This window comes from Hippocampus zosterae, chromosome 3 (genome assembly GCF_025434085.1).
Source record: "Hippocampus zosterae strain Florida chromosome 3, ASM2543408v3, whole genome shotgun sequence".
Lineage (NCBI taxonomy): Eukaryota > Metazoa > Chordata > Actinopteri > Syngnathiformes > Syngnathidae > Hippocampus > Hippocampus zosterae.
In genome coordinates, this window is record NC_067453.1 from 12,500,917 (window position 1) to 12,523,955 (window position 23,039).

The 23,039-nt window shown below is 41.8% G+C and overlaps 1 protein-coding gene across 4 annotated transcripts in view; it reads left to right on the forward strand.

Annotated features, from left to right (window-relative positions):
* The window catches only part of tmtc2b (transmembrane O-mannosyltransferase targeting cadherins 2b), a 129,718-nt gene that overhangs the window by 70,273 nt on the left and 36,406 nt on the right, over nucleotides 1-23,039 (forward strand). For 2 of the 4 annotated variants that reach the window (XM_052061661.1, XM_052061664.1), the window contains 5 exons: nucleotides 231-352; nucleotides 9,221-9,302; nucleotides 10,621-10,735; nucleotides 15,335-15,398; nucleotides 17,160-18,697. In XM_052061661.1, the coding sequence (XP_051917621.1) occupies nucleotides 231-352; nucleotides 9,221-9,302; nucleotides 10,621-10,735; nucleotides 15,335-15,398; nucleotides 17,160-17,339 (563 nt within the window). In that variant the 3' untranslated portion in view covers nucleotides 17,340-18,697. Of the gene's footprint in view, nucleotides 1-230; nucleotides 353-9,220; nucleotides 9,303-10,620; nucleotides 10,736-15,334; nucleotides 15,399-17,159; nucleotides 18,698-23,039 lie in introns of those variants that run through there. The other 2 variants (XM_052061662.1, XM_052061663.1) reach the window with 1 other exon arrangement.

Sequence of the window (23,039 nt, forward strand, 5' to 3'; positions counted from 1 at the left end):
ACAATGTGTACAAAAGTCAAAAACATTTGATCGGTGAGCCCGGGTACGAACATCGAAATTTTGCATTAAGGTTTCAATTTAGCTGACTCAACTGTGCCAGATCCCAAACTCTCGGGATCAGAGTTTGGTTTTCTGTTCTGGAAATATATAGCAGCGCAAGCGGCAGATGTGTGCTTTCTTAACCTTTGGCAGCTTGAACCTTGACCTGATCCCTCACTTTGCCCTCACAGGAGAGGCCTATATGAGACTAAACAAACTGGCTGAAGCTGAACACTGGTACCGAGAGTCCCTGCGAGCCAAGCCGGACCACATTCCTGCACATCTCACCTACGGAAAACTGCTGGCTACGACAGTAAACCTTCTGCCTCCAATCTTTTGTTTGGCCTTTAAAGCCACGATTATGTTACTTCTGAAGGAAATCATGACAAATTGTGCCTCTCATGAGTGAAGTCATAAGAAAAAATAACTGAATACAATACACACAGGGGGTTCTGCTGACGCTTTTGCTCCAGTTTACAAGATAAATAATACCCTGACGTTCTTGCTACAACTTACTAGATAAATATTTCCCTAGACTAGAATTCATTTCAAGACCTTTCACTTCTACATCTGCTACTCTTATACAGTGTATGTCTGCTTCGACGGTACATAATAAAATACATAGTGATATATATGTATTGCCACAACAGTATCATTTGATCCAATCTATTGTATTATACAATTGGCAAATTATCCTTCTGAATGTTTCCTTATTTTTAAATTTTAGTCATTTACAGCCTCCTATTCCTCCCTCTTTCAGATCACTTTTTATCACTGAGGTTTTTCTTCCTAAAATTTGTCCAGGAATTAAAAGAATGGAAGAGAGCTTCTTGGCAGTTATGAAAATTGACATTTCCGATTGAATGCCATATTTTCTTACGATTAGACACACACTGTTAGTAATTGTAACCTCTTGGAACGGGTCTATTGTAATAAATTCTCATTTATAAAGCGCACGGGGTTATAAGGTGCATTATATTTGTGAAACATTATGTTAAATAACTTATTGTATGTTTGGTATGGTTTTTGCCATGGCAAATTCCGATCAACTATTTAGAACTCCTACAATTGCCAATTCTACGAATATTACCATTACTCCTACTAATACGACTATTGTACTATGACTGCAGTACTATAATATTTTTGGAATAGACATTTCGTGCACTGTCAAAAAATGCAGTAATTGGATACAGTTCTTGTGAAGCTTGTGTCTCAATCTTTCATATTACTCAGTCATTCTAGGCGATGTTATGCTTCCAACTTGGGTTGATGGGCATTGAAAAATGAGTTTGGTGTGTGAAGAATTGGAGTTTCCTGACCACAAAACCATCAAACACATTTTTGATGTGCTACAACAAAGATTGGGAGCCATCAGGGCCTATCTACGACCCAACATCAGTTACTTCTGCCATCACAGATTCCCCCCACACACTCAAACATCTTGTCGTAAGTCTTAACAGAAGATTGGAAGCTGCTGTAGCTGCAATACTAAACACCATAGTTGGGTCTTCTCTTCTTTCACTTGCTGAACTCCATATACTATAAAAGTCACTAAAAGAAAATCTAACCAGACGATAGGAACAAAACAACAAATTACATTTTTAGTGTCACCATCACCGGCTGAAGCTGTTTTCCGATCGCTCCGGTGTCCAAAGGAGATGGTTACAGTGTCAGTTGATACGTTCATCAGTTTCAAATTTAGCTAAATTTGGCAATAGGTTTCTCAAGGTCAAGAGGACTTTCTACTCACCTCCGACCCGCCTCCACAGCCCAGGCCTCTACTGAAAGGGCATAATTTCAGAATCAGAATCAGAATCAGAATCAGAATCATCTTTATTGGCCAAGTATGTAGAACACACAAGGAATTTGTCTCCGGTATAACACGTTGCACTAATATCATCATAAACAACAAAATCATTGAACCATTTTAGAGTAACCAGTAGTTTTGTAGCACCATTTTGTGGTGCAAGAAGTGTGACTACATCAGTGACTGTTTAAGGAGTTAATGGCTAGAGGGAAGAAGCTGTTTAAGTGTCCACTGGATTTGGTGCGCATGGATCTGTAGCGTCTGCTTGAGGGGAGTGGCTGAAAAAGGTGGTGGGCTGGGTGCGGGGGATCCAGGAGGATTTTCCGTGCCCTTGTCTTGATTCTTGCAGTGTGCAAGTCCTCAAGAGTGGGTAGGGCGGTGCCAACGATTTTTTTCTGCCGTCCTAACTGTCCGTTGAAGTCGGATTTTGTCCTTTTTTGTGGCGGCCCCAAACCAAACCGTGATGGAAGAACACAGGATTGATTCGATGAATGCCATGTAGAACTGTCGTAGCACCTCCTGTGGCAGGCCATGCTTCCTCAGCAGCCTCAGGAAGTACATCCCCTGCCGGGCCCTTTTCAAGATGGAGATGGTGTTGACTTCCCACTTCATATCCTGGGAGACTGTGATTCCCAGGAACTTGAAGGTCTCGACGGTTGACACAGGGCAGTTGGATAGTGTGAGGAGCAACTGAGGAGAAGAATGTTTCCTGAAGTCCACGATCATCTCTACAGTCTTGAGCGTGTTCAGCCCGAGGTTGTGTCGGCCGCACCAGAGCTCCAGCTGCTCCACTTGTTGGCGGTACGCAGACTCGTCGCCTTCTTTGATGAGACCGATGACCGTGGCGTCGTCTGCGAACTTTATGAGTTTGACAGCTGGATCTGTTGAGGTGCAATCGTTTGTGTTGAGAGAGAAGAGCAGTGGCGAGAGGACACATCCCTGTGGGGCTCCAGTGCTGGTGGTGTGTATTGATGATGTTGTTGCTCCCAGTCTCACCTGTTGTGTCCGTCCCGTCAGGAAGCTGAGGATCCACTGGCAGATCATAGGGGACAGACCGAGGTGGAGTAGTTTGGGGGTGAGGAATTCCGGGATGATGGTGTTGAACGCAGAGCTGAAATCCACAAACAGAATCCTTGCATAGGTCCCTGTGCTGTCGAGGTGCTTGAGGATGTAGTGCAGACCTATGTTGACTGCGTCTTCCACAGACCTGTTTGCCCGGTAGGCAAACTGGAGAGGGTCCAGTGACGTTCTGTAGGTGGTTCAGCACAAGGCGTTCAAAGGACTTCATGACCACAGACGTCAGGGCGACAGGCCTATAGTCGTTCAGTTCCGATGTTGCCGATTTCTTGGGAACTGGGATGATGGTAGACTGTTTGAAGCAGGATGGGACCTCACACAGCTCCAGGGATCTGTTGAAGATTTGTGTGAAGACCGGAGCCAGCTGGTCAGCGCAGACTTTCAGGCAGGAGGGGGACACTTTGTCGGGCCCCGGAGCTTTCTTGATCTTTTGCTGCTTGAAGAGCCGTCTCACGTCCTGTTCGTGGATCTGTAGTGGAGAAAAAGAGGGTGGGGAGGTAGGTAGAGTGGTTTCTGGTAGAGGTGGGTGTGTGTGGGAAATGGGGGTGTCCTTTTCAAATCGTCGGAAAAACATGTTTAGTTCATTAGCAAGACCCTTATTGTTCACTGTTTGGGGGGATGGCATTCTATAGTTAGTGATTGCTTTCAGGCCATTCCATACAGATGCATAGTCGTTAGCAGAGAACTGGTTTATCAGCCTCTCTGCATAGCTTCTCTTTGCGATGTTAATTTCCTTTGTCAATTGGTTTCGGGCATGTTTGTACAGTGCCCGATCTCCACTTCTAAATGCGGCCTCTTTCTCTTTCCTGAGTTGCCCGAGTTTGGGAGTAAACCATGGCTTGTTATTGTTGAAGGAGCGGAAGGACTTCGTTGGTACACACATGTCCTTACAGAAACTGATGTATGATGTTACAGTGTCTGTGTATTCATCCAGTGTGCCCGTTGAAGTTTCAAAGACTCCCCAATCAGTGCAGTCTAAGCATTCTCGTAGAGCTAGCTTTGCTTCTTCTGTCCATTTTTTCACAGTCTTAACAACCGGTTTAACACATTTGAGTTTCTGTCTGTATGTAGGTATTAAGTGGATTAAATTGTGGTCAGAAAGACCCAATGCTGCACGGGCGACCGATCGGTATGCATTTTTGATTGTTGTATAGCAGTGATCTAGAATGTTGCCTTCTCTGGTGAAACAGTCGATGTGCTGCTTATATCTGGGAAGTTCACGGTTAAGATGTGCTCTATTAAAATCGCCCAAAATGATCACGGGTGACTCTGGGTATTTTAGTTCGAGTTTGTTTACTTGTTCGGCTAGCGTTTGTATCGCCATGTTAGCATTAGCTTGTGGCGCAATGTAAACACCGACTAGTAAAAAGGAGGTGTACTCACGTGGCGAGTAGAATGGCTTGCAGTTTAAAGACAGCGACTCCAGGTCCGGGCTGCAGTGTGCGTCGAGCTTCGTGACATCAGTGCACCATTCTTCGTTGATATAGAAGCAAATCCCACCACCTTTCGATTTCCCTGATAGCTCCGTGTCGCGGTCGGCTCGGAGAAGGCGGAAGGCGGGTAGATGTAGCGCGGGATCTGGATGGCGGTCACTGAGCCAGATTTCAGTGAAGCAGAGCGCAGCAGAACGTGCAAATGTTTTGTTGGTCTTTGTGAGGAGAAGAAGTTCATCCATCTTGTTTGGCAGAGATCGTCGATTAGCAAAATGGATCGTTGGGAGCGGGGTTCGAAATCCGCGCTGCCGGAGCTTGAAGAGCACGCCGGCTCGCTTCCCCTCCTCCGGCGGCGTTTCCATGCTCCGTACAGCGCAGCCGCTCCGCTCACGATTAGCTCCGAAAAACCTTGTGGATTTTCGTGTGCTGGTGAAAAAAGACCGAGCGTAGACTCCCCAATGCGCAGCAACTTTTCCCTCGTGTAAGTAAGCCGCTCAGGGTCGCCAAAAACAAACGAAAATGACAAAAACAGGGATAATACTCGGGAGCGTGTGACTGAGGCTGCCATATCTGTCGGCGCCTGATGACGGATTTTGTACGAAAGTCCAGTGCAATGGCATCTGGATTGCTTCTGGAGAGCCAAACACCACCTCACTCTGTCACTTCTTATTTCCCTTCCACAAACAATGTCATACATGGTTCAATGCTTTGTTACAGCTGCCGCTGTTGTGAAAGCGCTATATAAATCAGCATGTATTGTATTGTATTGTAATGTCTTCCTTTGTGAACTTTTTAAAACCGGGTTCTTTGCAGGGATGATCTCAATGCTAATAGGAAAAAATTTCAGAACGAAACAATCTGAAACCAATCCCGATTCTTTATTGTGGGTCCTACGAGCATGTCAAGTCCTTTCGTATTCAGTGCCCCTTGTGAGCTGGAGCCTCTCCCTGCACACCAGCAGACAATATACCCTAATTGGTCGCCAGTCAATCACAGGCCACAAAATAAACCATTGGCACCCACGCCCACTATGTGGGAATTGCTCTTCTGTAACCAAACTAATGGCCAGACATCAGAAGTATTCTACCGCGATCTTAATTAAAAGTATGCTCTGTGCAAATGCTCTTCGAGAGCCAAAGCTGCTTTCCCAAGCACAGTCTCTGAGAATAACACACAAGAGTGTTATGGTTTGGTCAAGTTTACCGGTACTCTGGGAAGGCGCTCAGTTATTTGTGACGAGAATTGTATTTTATTTAAGAGAGTGCGATGGATTTTAGCCGAAAGTGGAAACCTTAAGGGATACATTTGTGTAGATTTTGACGGTGATGAATGGAAAAGGACCTTGCCGCATAAATGATTGTATTTGTGCAATGCCAACACAGAAGGGAAGTTAATTATTTGGGCTTGACAAGTGCATTCTTAATCAAACATCTCAATGTTTTTGTACTTAGGAGACTGATTCAGTGTGGGTCAGTGATATAAGTCCAGCCCTGCAGCCTGGTCATCGCCCACTTGCACACTCTCCTGTGGTGAAGAGAATGTTCCCAATCCACTCAAAGGTTTAGGTGCGGCATGGCGGTTCTGATAGATTAAGCTTGGGGTTGGGATTGAGGGAAAGGTGTGCCGAGCTCCAAGCTGAGCCACAGCCAGCGATTGATTTGGACTTCATTGCTCGTTGGGAAGGGAGAGGGAAATGTAATCGAATCATTAAATTATTACGCGCCTCAGTGTGCTGAAAACTCCGCACCCCCACCTTAGGGAATAGAACGCATGTCAGAATGTTGGCACCATTGGTTGCTAACAGAATTGTTTTCCTTTGTTAATAGAAGTCAGGCTTTATTCAGAGTCCCTTTGCTGTTTGTGTGACATTATCCAGAGATTTGAGGTGTGAGGCACACACCATTAAGGCCAGCATGTGTGCCAAAACACAAAGGAACACAAGAAGCACACCGGAATGAAAGCTACGTACCGTGGAAAGAAAGTAGAAACAGGCAAAGCATTGTTGCATGCTATCAGTTGAATCCTGATTTTGTGTGGAAACGGTGATCAAGTCTGTCACTCATGGTCTAAGAAACAGCTAACCAACAAACTGATTGACAAGCAAGCACTCTATGCATTCTGTACATTTTTGTGACCAATTACCCTAAGCCGTTTTTGCACTAGAGAGACGCCATTTCGGACATGCTTTGTAATTCTGGGAAAAACCCAAACCCCTATTGTAAATCTTAGGCATATACAAGTACTGTATTATGCATAATACTGTACAGTATATGAGAACTTGACAGGCTCTCTCTCTCTCTCTCTTTATATATCTATCCCTCTTATATATATATATATATATATATATATATATATATATAAAATTGTGACCCCCCCTTTATCTGCATCCACATCATTCATGAACCTTTTTTTTTTCATCCGTCTGATACGCACTGCGTCCAATCTGCTAAATTATATCAAGATGTGTCACAAGTCCCATCTTTCATCCACTCTCAGCTCCCATTTGTGGGAGTGAGAGCTTTATTCTGAGTTTGAGCAAATACACGTACACATGCCTTCGTTATTATAAAATCATCAGCCTGTCAAAAGTCAGAATGAAACTACACAGAGATGACCATTTTCCCACTGGAAGGTGAGTTGACTCCCAGGCATAGCCTTATTTACAGTACAGTATACCTCACATTGGCTTGATTTTCCAAAGCATCAGAGGAAACTTGCCGCACTTGTATATTTATATTAGAAAATTAATTCATTGAATCTGCAGTTCACTAAAAACCGGACCGGCTGCTGGTTGGTGCCAAAATAAAGTACTTTATCTCAATCCTATAAGGGCTTTGTGAATGCATTATTCATGTAGGGCTTAATTGTCCTTTCAGGCAAACACGTTCTAATTATGGCTGCCTTGTTAATACTCAAAAGGCTCTTATAGATGGCTGCTGCTGTTTGTGGTTTGTTTGATCAGATGTCATCTGGTGCCTGAGTTGAATCCGTTCATGTCCCAGCCTGCGCTTCTACTGGCCGGGCTGTTCTGCTTTCTTAGCATTGATTGACAATTCAAAGTCACCAGGGTCTTTTTTGTGGGTTTGTTTTTAACTTTTTCCTTGTTTTTTTATTTTATTTTTTTTTATTTTTTGGGGGTGATGGCTTAACCTACAGTACACATATGCACATGCCAGGCACATTTGAGTGCTAAATCTTTCTCACTGAATTATACAGATGATTGCCATCACTCTCTTGCATTTTTTAAAGTTTTTTTAAGAAGACCAGTTCAATTGTTTTTTTAATTATTAGTTTTGTGCTCATCGGTGAAATGGTGGCAGCTCTATCTTTAATGCACCAGATCATGTTTTTGTTTTGTTAAATACATATAAATACATATGGAATTTAAAAGTATAAACTTAAACATAGATTTCGGACCATAAGACGCACTTAAAATCCTTAATGTTTTTTTTTTTTCAAAAATCGACAGGGAACCTTGTAATCCAGAGTGTCTTAATGAACAGATGGATGTTTGCTTTTCAGTTCGCCGCCTGCAATTCAAATTCTATCCTGTTATGTTTGTGGTCTCATTCTCATCCAATCTAATTCATAGCAGCCATCTGTTTTCGTCAAACCGGAACTGGAACTAATTCAGACAAACTACGTATAGGGCTCGCAGGGCTTTTTAATATGGCCGGCCGAACTTGTTCAACTAAAAAATAAAATAAAATAAAATGAACCAAAAAAAAAACGCAAAACAAAATGAGCAGTGCAGAAATGTTTGAAATTGTGTATTTTCTTGGGTCGTAATATGTTTTGAAAGTTGGAAGTCCTATCATTAATGTATTTTAAATAAATGTTGATTTCTTTAACTTTACACCTTCAATTGAAATTTAGATGGATCAGTGCACAATCACTGTTTTCATCTATTTATATTTTCTCCTCCCATTATTGTGCCAAATAGTGTGTAAGTGCCACATCTTGCATATTCGTACTACTTGGATGCGAGCTATTTTGCGCATTCATCCAGCAAGGGCCAGATTGGTTTGTTAATCACTCAATGGAGACCTCCTCACTTCTCGGGGCTTTGTGAACTCTGTCATAGAAACATACGGTACAGTCAGAATAAACTATTTCACTTACAATGCTTCACAAAAATAAATCGCCTTATAACCCGGTTTCCCCTATGGATGAAAATATTTTAAAATTGACCCGTTTATTGGTATTGGGCCAAATCATACGGTGTGCCCAATGGTATGGTACTAGAGTATTACAAAGCATGGAAAATGAATTTTTGCATAAGAGTGACTATTTACCCTTCATGGTAGGTTCACTGAACACTCGATATTGTTCCAAGGTGCGATTGTAAGTGGAAATGGTTCTTGTTTGTCTGTATGTAGCCTGTGATTGGCTGGCAACCAGTTCTGTACTCATCTGCAATCTGTATTCATAGCCACCTGAAACATCCATACAAATATAAATCATCTACCTCTCAGTTCCGTCTCGATTTCCGTTGCATTCACTTTCCACTTGCCCACAAATAAGCCAAGGTATGCACCAGCAATCTTTTGTTCTGTTCCGCAAGTGTAATTTGGGCTGATCAAAGCATGATGAATGAGCCTTTGCCCCATTTGATCAGCTGCAGCAAGCGTGAACACACATACCGTATGTTGACAAATGACACACGAGCTTGGAGAAACAGCTAGGGTATATGCGTATTTATTAAGATGTATTGTTAAAGTGAGGCTGCGGTTTGGGGACACAGTTTAGGAATACTGTACACAAATACATTTACACTGTTCAGCTATGTTTGGTATTGTTGGAATGAATAGTTTCATGAGGCATTTTATACCGTCATAATGATTCCGTGGTTAAAACGTCTTAGGGGCAGAAATTAGAAGCGGAGAGGTACTTCTTGAAGGCCATCCAACTGGATCCCACAAAGGGCAACTGTTACATGCATTATGGTAAGTAGTCATTTGTTTTCTCAACTTCATTTGGACATACCCTTGATCCCAGGCTTATATCCTCAAGTAACACACACATGCGGTATCTGATGTATTCGTCTATTTAGGCAGGAAGCCAGTGTGTTAGCAGACATTATCCATTTAAAGTAAACCCGCTGCGCGCCGCCACTGCGCCGCTCAGGCAGTGGCTCACTACGATCGCGCGGGCATCTTAGCGAAAAAATGTTGTCTACCCACAAGCATTGCAATGAAATTGTTAGTTATTTAGTAGAGCTAAACATCTCTTTATTTTCGCGATAAGCAATGAAGATGAACAAAAAGTTGAACCAAGCAACAACACTTTTGTGGGCCGAAGGCCCACCTTACCAGCCTTCCGCAGGAACTAGCTGATGAGCCGCCCGGAGGGCGGCGAACCAGCTAGTATATATATATGGGAATGGGAAGGGGGATGGGAAGAGTTCAGCAGGAAAATTATTCTGTTGTTGTCCATCTCGGGGCGGCCATTTTGCCACTTGCTGTCGACTGCAAATGACATAATGACATCACAGTTGTTCAAGGCTCAGGTAATGACCAATCATGGCTCAGCTTCATAAAAAAATAGGGTAGCCGTAATTGGTTGTTACGTGAAGACTACTCTAGTCTGAAGATACTAACAAGAAAGAAAACAATATCTTAACAAGTTGGAGCTAAAATCCTCATGTCATGCACCTGGCATACTCTAGTTGTCCACAACCCTACTTTCCGCATTTCTTCACGTGACTTTCCTCATGTCGCGGATTTAAATATTAGACACAGCCCTTAAAATGTTTCAAAGTCTTTTGATGACCTCCGGAGTGTGTTAATTCTGTAAATGTTAATTGTTTGCAATTCCTGAGGGGGGGCTGCTGTACTTTATATGCTGAATCTTCAAATTCCAAATGAAGTGATTGTCTTGTTTTCTTCAGGCCTGTGTGAATTGTTTTGATTTTTCGACACTTTAAATATCAAATCTCAATCCACTCTGCGGTTTAGCATCCTGGTAGAAGATTTGCGGAAAACCAAAGTCAACACATTCATACTGTAATGTGTTGACTGTCCCCTAAATCTTCCCCCAAACATGGTCATGTACGTCAAAGTTCAATTATGTATGTCCTCAAAGTACATATTTTCTGTTATGTAGCTAATTTACCCCAACAGTTGAGACTGAGGAATGTCAAATTAGTTGTTCTCCTTTTAGCTAGTGAATGTTCTCCCACCTTGGCTGCTACTCTGTCAGTTATACTTCTCTCAAGAGTCCCCCTCTGCATTCTAACAACGCAGTTCTCTGTTGGGCTTCAAGGTCAGTTTTTGTTGGAAGAGTCACGGCTGCTGGAAGCGGCAGAGATGGCACAGAAGGCGGCGCAGCTCGAAGGCGGGGAGTTTGATGTGGTCTTCAGTGCTGCTCACATGCTCAGGTAAATGTTGTATTGGAATTTTTCAGTTTGTGATATCTCGACCGTATACTCCATTCGTTCAGTTGAAAGGCAGGCTTCCATGTCTGCATGTTTCTCCTCAGCCAGAACGATTTGGCTGCACTTTATAATCCTCTTCTGTGGTTGCAGTGCCAGCTGAGCTCAGTGAGCTTTTCAGCTGTATATTTTTGTATGCGCTTTCTCACTTTGCCCCGGCCACTCTTGCTTTACGGCGCCGGCTTCTTAATCAAAATAAAAGGGCATCGTCCAGCTGAGGGGGCCTGAAAAATGAAGTGTTAGTAGCCCACTGGCTCCATGTTGTCTTTCTAAAGGCGAGCCATGAAATGGAATTTGGTGCAAAATGCATAAATGAAAGGTATATGTATTGCCCCAAAAATACAGAAATGGCTGTGTTGTGCATGACAGACCAGTGGTTAGTTATGTCCTTCTGGATGAAACCTTTTCAGTACTCAATGTTTGGTATATATTGAATGGAATTTGGAAAATCAAGGAACTTCACTGGATATAGGAGCAAGTCATTAAATCTCCACATTGCTGGAGAAGTTGCGCTTGTGACTATGATAGTTTTTTTCTTCTGTAGATGGGGTGAGAATTTTTTTAACCTCATTTTTAAGAATTCATTTGAAAAGTCTTCAAAACACCCTCATTTGCTGAACACGTTTTCATCCAGGTGTGTTTTTTCCACTCTATTATGCAGTCTTCACCATCAATATCCTTCAGCAGCAAGGCTCTCCTCTGAGATCTCACTCTCCCAAAATCTGTTCATACCATCTAATCATTGTACACGTGTTTCCTTCCTTGTGTTCTTTATAGAATCTGGAAAGGCAGTGATAAATTGAGTTGACAGCATTTTAATTTGAAGTTGTTTCTTGCCAAGAATAGTCAGTTGTATTATGGCCCTTTTGGGTAGAAACTCGTGTTGTCTACAATAAAAGTTTGGGATTATCAGCTGTCCACTTTATAGCCTGCAGTACATTCATATCAATTCAAGTGCCAATAAATCTAGATTTAGAGACTGTATTCTCACATTCTCTGAGTATATTCTTCTGTTATAAATGTGCAGTGTGGGAGTCATTTCTCACAATGTTTGGTCAACAGTATGTTCACATGCACAGATTAGTCAAAATAACTAATCAGAGGTCAAGAAGCTTGAGGGTTCTGCGCAGTATTCTTGCTGTTCCCAGCACTGTACATTTCTGGACTGAGATGTCCGATGTTGTTCCCGGGATCTGTTGCAACCACTCCTCTAGTTTGGGGGTCACTGCCCCAAGTGCTCCGACCACCACAGGCACGACTGTCACCTTTACCTTCCAGGCTCTCTCCAGCTCCTCTCTGAGCCCTTGGTATTTCTCGAGTTTCTCGTGTTCCTTCTTTCTGATGTTTCCATAATTTGGGACCGCTACATCCACTACAACGGCTGTCCTCTGCCCTTTATCTATGATCACGATTTCTGGTTGGTTCGCCATTATCATCTTGTCAGGCTTTCCCTGCCAACATCTTACACCCTCTGTCCTTCAGGCCAGCCCTCTCTAGCCACTGATAGGACTTCTTGAGATCGGCCACTTCAGTTATGGTCCGGTGGTACATCCCGTGTAGGGGCTTGTCCTCCCATGATGGTCCCTCTTCCAGCGCCTCATCTTCTGTTCCCTATTGTCTAAGACATTCTCTGAGTACGTTGGAGCCTTCTCCTTGATGTATTCATGGAGCTTTTATATATATATATATATATATATATATATATATATAATATATATATATATATATATATATAATATATATATATATATATATATATATATATATATTGTTTTCTACAGCTACAAGAGTGCCTTGGCGTTCAAAAAGATGTATTCATCGTATTCTTCCAGTGTACTCAATTGTTGAGTGGAAGTGTCATGAGAATACACTATATTGTCGCATAAATTGCCCAAGTCCGTTTATGCCCCAATGTACTGATTACTTCCTGCAAAAGGTGTACTCATACTTGCATTATCTCGGTATGTTGCCTCAGCTCTGACAAGCTAAATTTAAGTTTGAACGTAGTTTGTGTGTTTCCAATCGGAATAAGCCAATAACCGTATTTGTTTTAGCGACATGTCAACCTACACAAAGAGAGCGACGACACTACGAGAAGTAGTTTCAAGCAATGACACAACTAGAGAGTAGTGTTAAGCAAAGATCAGGTTTTCCTCTTCCTGTTTGGCCCCATGCCTGACTCTTCCACAGCTCACGCTCTTTATGTGTTTGTGTTGGGTGCAGACGTGGAAAGGCCTCTGGTTGTTAAGGGAAGGGGAAGAGGCATTTCTCCAAAGGACGAGGTGAAACCGTTACACGTGCAAATGTCTTTTATTGCACTCTCGGGTGCTTCTGATCATTTTGCTACTGAACTAATAATTGCATGCTTTCTTCTTTAAACACGTTAGGAGCTTGTTTTTCCCCTTTCCTCTTCTAAATTTACTCGAGTTGGCAGTGTCAGTTTCAAAGAGTAGGCTGTTTAATGCTTTATGGCCATTTGTGAGTTTTGTGTCAAATTATATGATATACGGTACACTAAATAATCACAGCCAAGGGGAAAAACTAGTATACACTTGCAAATCACGCATGATATGAATTTCCATTCCACAGTCCATATGTTCTCCACAATGTGGAAGAAGAGCATATTAGAACAATTACGGTACTAGCATGTCATGATGTCAGGTTTGCAAGTGTGTGCTTCTTTTTACTTGATCAAAATTTTGAACGGTTTAAACTGCTTATCGTACTTTATGCAGTAGTACCCTTCTGATGATACAGCTATTCAATGTTTCGTTGAATGGTGAATTTAAAAAAAAAACTGATAGGATGACCATGGTTTTCGTCCAAATCCATTAACATTACCACGCGTGGAGTAATACTTTGGTCTGTGATTTACTCGTGTCTTGGGGGGATAAAATGTCTGCAAAACAGGATGTCTGAATCAGTTATTCATCAATTCATTTGTCTCCTTGTCTTCTCATACTTTACCTTAGCTTTAAACCGGGTACTTGTGTTTATGTTTGGTAACCACCGTGTCAGACATTTCTTTGGTCACTAAAGCTTGGCAGCCTGAGAAGGTTCCCGAGCACCTTGAGTCATGTTTTGATAGCTCTCCAGTCGACTTCTGCCAAATAGTGGGTGGGTTGAACAAGAAATCATCTTTTCAAAAAATCTGTTTCTAAATAATGGCAAACAAACAGATGGTTGCGGTTAGACAGAAAACTCACTCATTTTTAACAATCCAGCATATCTGCCGGCTTGTATCTGGACTGCTCTTTCAAGGACATACTTTTTTGATGAAAAACAAAAGGGGTAGCATGTTACAGTATATCTTAATTTGGCCACGGTAAAGCAACTTTAGCAGACCTTATATTGTTAACTCTACAGCATGCTTACTTTTCTCATCGTTTGCATACATAGGAAAAAAGTATGAGACACGTCTGTGAATCAACTAATGTATCTTGTTGAGATACATAATGTACTTTTCATTTCCATGTTGTGCAAAAATCTGTTTCCATTTTATGTTTCCAAATTTTGTGAAGCCCCCTTTTTATTCCGGTATGACTATTCATGCCCCAGAACACAAGGCAAGGTATCCTAGGATGAGTTTGGTGCGGGAGAACTTAGGGACCAAGACCTACACCTGATCTTAGCGGTGACCTTCTGGTTGAAATGAACAATTGTTGGTTATCACTACATTTGAGGTATTTTGGCCAGATATCCTTCTTCCATCCAAATTGTTCAAAATGACTTATTTCGTTTCACTGTAATCAGGCTTATGTTATTTATTAGGTTGTTCTTTTCTTTCTATTATTCCAGCACGAAAACCAAACATGCATCACTCTTTATATCTGTAGAAAACAGATTTTAGATGTTTTTTCTTTTTTTTTTTTTTTTTACCTGAAGCTTTAAATAACCAATCACCCTTATGATTGTGCACGACAGCCAACATGAAAGCTGGTCTTCTTTGATCACCGGAGAAAAAAGGGGCTCTGCCAGCAGCCACGACCGCCCCGCTGTCCTTGACTTTGTCAAAAAATAGCCCATGTGAATCGAGCAATTGTTACCATCAGTGAAAATCAGGCAGTTGGTTGCTGTCAGCAGACTTTCAGCAACAAGACAAATGGTGTTACTGTGACGACGTAACATTAGACATCAGCAGATAAGAAAGTTCAAAAGTTGAAAACTATTAACTATTTAAAAAAAAAACACGAATAGTTTGCAATGTTAGTGGCATTGGCTTCACTTCTATAATAGCTGTAAACAGGAATGAGTGGTAAATACACTGAGTCAGTCTCACATTGCTGTGAGTCCTGACCTCAAGACTCGATTAACCAAAAAAAAAAATGCTCCCATAAGGCGTTATCAAGGCATGGATCCAATCGTAGAGAAAGATGCTATAAAATGAGAAACACTGAGGCGAATGGATCAGCTGTTCTCATCCCTAATGTTGTTCCCTCCAGGATATGCTCTGTGACCCCCGTACAAAACGTAAACACAGCAGGTTGAAGCCCCAACTCTGTGGATGTGGGTAATAAACCGCTTCTTTTTGTTTTCCCTTTTTAGACAAGCCAGCCTGAACGTAGCAGCTGAGAAGTATTACGGACAAGCAGCAAGCCTGAGACCCAACGTAAGTACGGACTATAGCTAATCATTAACCTTATCATTCCAGCTGCTGGACACTGGGTTATCACAGACTGAGAGGCTATTCTGTAATCTCCAAATATTCCTGTCCAATGGTCCTTCATTATCAGTGAATCTCTGAAAACTAAAACTGGAGGTTTGTTGGTCCGCCACCAGCTTCAAAGGTGCACCATACGGCCACGGGAAACAATAACGGTAATAACACCTGGACATCTTAAAAATAATAATAAATCAAATATGGCCATGAGCAAGCCTTAAAAAGATGGTTGACTAATATTCAGTGCACAGTGGCAGGAAAACACGAGGAGATTAAAACTTTCAGGGTTTACTCATTTTTTAGCGATAACACTGATCTGTCAGTGTCAAGTTGACAAGCATAATAAGAATGACAAAGCAGACACAAAAACCACTGGACCTGTCTTCTTAACTTTTCAGCGTGTCTTGACTTGTACCCTGTCAGTCGTCATGTTTTGTTTCCTTAAATACTAAAAGGGCATCGGCGTTTTGCATTCAGAATCAAATGTCTCCCGGGTTAGAGAGGACTATTCGCTCCATTTAAAGTCTTGACATTCCCTCTAGTGAAGCAAAGTAAGTTATATCGGATGCTTGCTTTACATAGCTCTTCATCTTCGCTTTCAAGTGCCCTATCTCATTATGGGATTCTTTACCTTAATAGCTACGTGCGCTATTTAAGCCGACGATTCCCCAACTGAATTTCAGACTCAGATGAGCACATGTTGCTCTATAGAGCAGGCTCGTGTGCCGCACATCTGGCTCTGCCTTTGCTGCTATATGACAGTCTAGGGTTGTGTGTGTGGGGGCGGGGGGGGGGGGGGTCAGAGTGGTTGCAGGGCTGCAGGAAATGAGGGGAAAAAAAACCAAAGGCTTTTGACGAGGGACATTTGCGGAGTACCGCATGGGCTGCTACAGGGCAAGGGAAAAATGCAGGAGTATGGATATAAATCAAAGACGTCTTAGCTCTATGAATGAAACAGAGCGTGGAAGATTTTTGGCTGAGCTAAGCTGAAAGGTTTTACCGGTGAGGTGAGGAGGGAATTTATCTCAGCACTTGATATGCTGTCCAAGACATTTTTTTTTTTAATCTTTGGGGGAGAAAAAACGAGTTGGTTTATTCCCTACTGACTGCTACATATGTGACTTAATTCCTCATGTTCTTGGCACCAACAAATAAACACATTCATATCGTTTTTGACGGCATCATGATACAAATAATGATGGTTGGTAGATCTTGTTCGGACAGTCATTTTCTTGTCATGTGCTCTATTGGCTCAGCGGCGCACAGTATCAGTCTATGTAGTTCACAATGCGGTGTTCGTCTGAAGAGTCTGAAAAGGAATGTTTTTGACAGAGATGTTGTAAAATCTTTGCTGATATGACTTATTTATGGGAGTGACATCCGGTGCATTATGTCCAGTTAGAACAGTGTTTTGCCCACGAGTAATAATCAGACTAGGTTTTGTCTTTGGACTGTTTAATATGCTTGGCCAAAATATGCCTAATTCAAATTAACCTGCTGTAATAAACTAATAATCAGGGGGTGCTGGAACTACACAAAGGGAAAACAATTTGGTCTTATGAACCGATGTGTTGCTTTTAATACCGTGACATGACCACAACGATATTATGGCAATTTTAAAATTGCGATAATGGGATCTTGCTGTTATCGTTACTTCCCTTGTAACTTTGCATACTTGCATCAGAAATCTCCTCTGTTGTTGTCTTTTAGTATCCCGCAGCCTTGATGAACTTGGGAGCCATCCTACACCTCAATGGGAAACTTCAAGAAGCTGAAGCTAATTACCTCCGAGCGCTGCGCCTCAAACCAGACGACACCATCACCCAGTCCAATTTACGTAAGCTGTGGAACATCATGGAGAAACAAGGCCTGAAGACCACGAGGCCTTAAGCTCCTGTCTCCTGCCTCCTCGCCGCGTGGATGACGGCCATGCTCATCTTGTTGACATGGGAGAGACTCAGGGAGGACATTTGCAAACACAGAGAGGTCCTGATGGCGCCTCAGCACCCTCGTCAGGGGCCCTGCGCACACTCTAACCTTTGACGGCAATGTCGTCGTAAGTTTGGCGTGTTTGTAGCTCCTTTTTTTGACACGAGAGCACTTGAAATGAAGGTGAGGATGTCGTTCCGTACTGAAATATTGGCAATGAATTTGAAGAAGGGAAATGAAGGTATTCTCCATCACCTTTTTAATAAATGCAGTGATTTTTCAATAATGAATACTAGATAAGATTTCAAGATTCAATTTGAAACCAAGTATGATATTATGAAGACATATTGTAGCTGGGACGTTTGAGACTTGAAAAGGGAATTAATTTATTCGCTCTTGCCCGCACAACAAAAGCCTCACATTTAAAGAATTTCAAGGAGATTTGTTGCCAATAACAGTTTATAGCATGAAGATGTTAAAAGAGAGAAAGAACTGGGACCTGTGATATTTATTATGCCTTCTGATAAAAGCATTGAGACTTTGTGTCTTTTCTGCACTACTGCAGGAATGAAGTCTTTGTGTTAAACGTAGGAAGCTCTAAATGGAAAAATAATTACCTTCCTGTGGAAGTTTTAAACAATTTGAGGACTGGTATGGGAGTCTGGGTGTCACCCCTTCCCATACATGTCAGAAGCTTTTATTTAATATGTCAATGAGTGACGGAGTTATTCCAGCCAAATACAAAAGCTTATAGCCATGCTGACCTTTTTTTTTGTTGTTTTACATTCAAGGTGCAAAGACTGAAGACATGTTTTCATCCCTGTCTTTGTGTTGCACTAAACTAATTTGATGTGGTTGTATAAAATGAATCCTAATATATACTCAAATTGTGTATTTTAAACAGAAAAGCTTACCGAAAGGAAAACAAAAGTGTCTGGCAAAGATTGAGAGATTTGTTAGTTTCGCCTCTGTGTTTTTTTTGTCATCTTGTCACACTTTTGGTGTTGGCGTCAATGTGTCCATGTTGTACATTTTGTGTGATTAACATCTGTCTTTTGTTGTCAGCATAAATAAATGGAAAACGCGGCTTCTTAAGATGATGAAATTGTACAGAATCGGTGATGTTTTCGAGTTGTGATGGAAAGTTTCTCTGTTACAAACTTCTTGAGACTAATATCATACATTTGTACTGCATCATATCTAGTGGATTAATGAATTTGGTTTTCCCATTTCTGAACAGAACTTAAGGAAACTGCACAATTTAAAACAAAAAGACTTATTCAAAGCACCAGTTGGAACCAGACATGCTAATAGAAAAGTGTTTAATGTATTTGTGCCATGTTGGCCACGGTCAGGAGACACCATTTATTCTACCCTGAGCCAAGTAGGTAGCCCGTAGTGGAAAGTGGCCATTGTGATGTAAGTTATTGTGCTGTTACCATAGCAACAGAACCAGCTGGCACTGTGTTTTACATGCTTAATGAAGGAACGTGTTTCTCGGTTTTCTTACCTGGATGAAGTGTCGAAGTCCATTTGAAGTACAAGTGTGTGATAAACAGTGCAGTTTTCAATGTGGTTATCTGAACTTTTGTGCGGTCTGTTTGTTGATTTGTCACGGCTCTCATACATTTCCAATCACATTCCTTCCAGGCTTCACACACTCTGTGGTCCCAGTATGTAGTGTTTCGTTATGTGCAGCGTTTTCGAGCAAACTCTGCTAATTGCTTGAGTCAAGTGTCCCACTCTGTCTCAGCTCAGGGATCTCAAGCTGTGCATTATTACGGAAACAATTCTTCGCAGAGCTAAATTATAGATTTATTTTTGAAAATGGTTGTTAAAAAAAAGATTGATATTTGTAACATTTTTCTTCTTTTTCTTAAAAATAGTGTCGGAACACAACTTTTCCCCGATGTTGCTTTTTTTTCACCACAATAAATTGATGCTATTATTGAAGTGATTATTATTATTTATTTTGGGGGGGTACAACTTCAACCAAGCATTGTAAGTTGGTGAGATTTCACACCAGCTTCCTTGTATTTTTCTGTCAAAATGAATTGGTTAGTCCTGCAAGCTGTGGAACAGCTTTCACACAGCATTTAAGGCTGCCTCCACTACAAATGCGTTGAAGTGTGTCATAAAAATAACAGTAATGGATCGCTCCAGCTTTGGTCTTTGAGCATCAAAAAAACATGTAAACATTTCCATATGTGGAGGGTAGCGCATGTCCACACATGGTCTACAGTGAAATCCAGGTACGACCTCATGGCGCTGCTTGTACTTCCTGTAGCAGAATACACAGAAGCTGCTTGAACAGTCCGGTGGCAGTTCCATTCTGTATTAGAGAAATGTGTGTTCACCTTTAGCTTTGAGAGTTTCCAGAAGAAATGTACAGGCAGGTGAAGAATGAAGCCCCCATGCCTAAATAATGCAGATGCTTCCCGACCCAAAAGAACACTTGCTGAAGGGTTTGATGAAAAATGAGGAGGAATGAACGATGTTGACCTTATGGTTCTGTGTTTATGTGAGGGGTGGAGGGGGGCAGAACACTGATCGGAGGCTCACCGCCGCCATCGTTGCCACACCAAATAACAAAAGCATTTTTTAATATGATCTTTACATTCATAAAACAATTTAATTCGTAAGTGTATTTTTGATTTTCAAACATATTTCGTGGGCCAAAGAACACTTAGGGTCAACCTTATTTCCATAAATAGCGGCCTGCCTGCTTATAATTCTCACAAAAGTTGCCCTTTTTATTGTTGTGTTGTTCACTCTCAGGGTGATTTCTGTTTCCCTTCCGGAAAAAAAAAACATCTAATTGCTGTCCTCAAAGAATTCTCTTTTACCATGACATTAGGTTAGCATGAGTTGCCCTGTTTGCACACACGGTGCTAATTATTTTGCTCTCTCTTCTCAGTCCTTTGAACACAAAAACTGGCTTGAGTGGCTCACGACTTACTCCAGCATGTTACCAATTAGGTTTGCGATAGCACGCTTTGAATTGATGCATTTATGATAAATCTAGATGAAATACTCATTGACGACATCCTTTCAAGAGAAATCTAAAGAGGTGGTGATACACAAATATTTAAACAATGAAGTGTACAGACTATCTTGGAAAAGAAGGGCACTCCCAGTGCTTTCAAAGACTCATTGAAGCTATGCAGCTGTCAAAGTTCAACCGAAAGTTTCAAACGCCAAAAGAATTGTTCATAGCTGCCCGATGTTACCAGCTTGATATTATTTGGTATTTCATGATGATCGTAGCGATTTGAACCATTTCTTGTTTCGGTCTCAATATTACTTGACTATGTGGGAAGTATTGAGCCAATGTTATTACTTGATAGAAGAAGCATTACGTGGAGCTTCTTGCATCACATTATTGAAGTTTTTACTATGTCTTGAAAGGAAATTGTATTTGAGTGATCCGAGATGGCCAATTGTAAATATGACTTGTGGGGTACTTGTGGATTTTCCTGAATTGAGGAAAGAGAAAGGACAAACAAGGCGTCTGTGCTGTGAAATGCTTTCCCATGAGCGCATGTCAATGTAAGATTTTGTTTTTGATTCTCCTAATCATGCACACTTAAATGCTTTTTGTACCAATCTGACTATTTATGACCAAATGTAAAACATGGGACACCACAGTTGCCAAGTCGTTAACACATCTGTCTTAACAGTTGTGAGGTTTGGAGTTAAAGTTGGGGCTGCATGTATGCTCAAGACTTGGCAGAGTGCTGTATATGGGTATGTGTGAAGTTTGGAAACAGTGTTTCTTCATTCATTCTCTCTCTCTCTCTCTCTCTCTCTCTCTCTCTCTCTCTCTCTCTCTCTCTCTCTGTCTTTCTCTCTGGCCTGGCGGTCCAGTGGTTAGCACGTCGACCTCACAGTGAAGAGATACCGGGTTCAATTCCAGCTCCGGCCTCCCTGTGCGGAGTTTGCATGTTCTCCCCGGGCCTGTGTGGGTTTTCTCTGGGTCCTCCGGTTTCCTCCCACATTCCAAAAACACGCATGGCAGGTTCATGGAATTACATCTAAATTGTTCCGAGATGTGATTGTGAGTGTGAATGGTCATTTGTCTGTATGTGACCTGCGATTGACTGGCAACCACTTCAGGGTGTCCCACTTACTGCCCAAAGACAGCTGGGATAGGCTCCAGCTGGCCTGTGACACTTGTGAGGATAAGCGGATTACAAGTTGAATTGATGGATTGATATATACATATCTGATTGACTGGTTAGCACATCCGCCTCACAGTGCAGAGGTCATGGCTTTGATTCCAGGCCCCGGCCTCCCTGCGTAGACTTTGCATGTCCGTCCCATGCCGGTGTAGGTTTTCTCAAGGTACTCCGGTTTCGTCCCGCATTCCAGAAAAATGCACCATAGGTTAATTCGGGGGTCGGCAACACGCGGCTCCAGAGCCACATTGCGGCTCTTTAGCGACATCTTGTGGCTCCCTGGAGCTTTGTAAAAAAAGATTTTGATAGTAGACTAATATAGCTCTAATAGATATAGATACATGTTGCAGCTCCGAAAAAGGAGAGCTGTGGTGTTGTTTTTTTAAAACGTACACGTTATTTATGCTTTTAACAGTCTCGACAAACACAGACACATCTGCGTCCGACTCCGTGCCTTCTCTCTACTCGTACGACTCGAGAGGTGTTCAAAGACAGCCTCAGAAAAATGGAAATTAATGATTACTTCACTGAATCTAAGAAAAGCGAAAATAATGCACCAAAACAAAAAAAAATCAAGCGAGGAAATTACAAAATAAATTGTATGGGGGCGTTTGTGAAGACACAGCAAAGGAATGAATAACAAACAATTCTGAGACAGTCCAGTCTCCTACATACTGTACATACATAATGTATTTCCTTCATTGTAAGTTTTATAGAAGGCTTTTATTTTTTTGCGGCTCCAGCCATGTTTGTTTTTCGTTTTTTTTTTTTTTTGTCCTATATGGCTCTTTCAACATTTTGGGTTGCCGACCCCTGGTTTAGTTGGTCAATCTAAATTGTCCTGAGGTGTGATTGTGAGTTGTTGACTATAAAATCAGCAGACTGTGATGGTCACTTGTGTGTCATGAAGAAGTATCTGTGTATATGACAAAGACACGAGGAACAAGTAAGTATATGTGTTGATACTCCATTGCAACCCAAGCAAATTGTTGAAATATGACCTTTCGTTATCTCACGCTTAATTTTGTCTTGTTCACCGAGACGGGCTGAATGGTGGCGTGCGAGCTTGCACAGGGGTATACAAAGGTGACCCAAAGAAGCTTTCTGGCCCAGCTGAGGTTCACAGATCTCTCAGGTCAGCCACATCTAATGATTTATAGAACACTATTACCAGCACAACCATTGAGACCCTCCGAACACTTTTGTTTGTTTGTTTTTTTCCCAGCTAGGCCAGTGCAAAACACCATGTCAGGACTGATTAGTTCCAGAGGCAATGAGGGGGATCCACAAGTGTGCTGTCAAAACAACAAGCGCTTCTACAGGCTTCTGGCTCAGGTTCGGGATGCCAACGCATGCACATTCAAGCACACACTGGCAGTAACAGTGGAGATCAATCAACAGTGCACATGAGCAGATTGCCTCACAGTACACGCCATGAAAAATCTACTTTTGCTTTTGGAGTTTAAGCGTGTACTTTTTCACA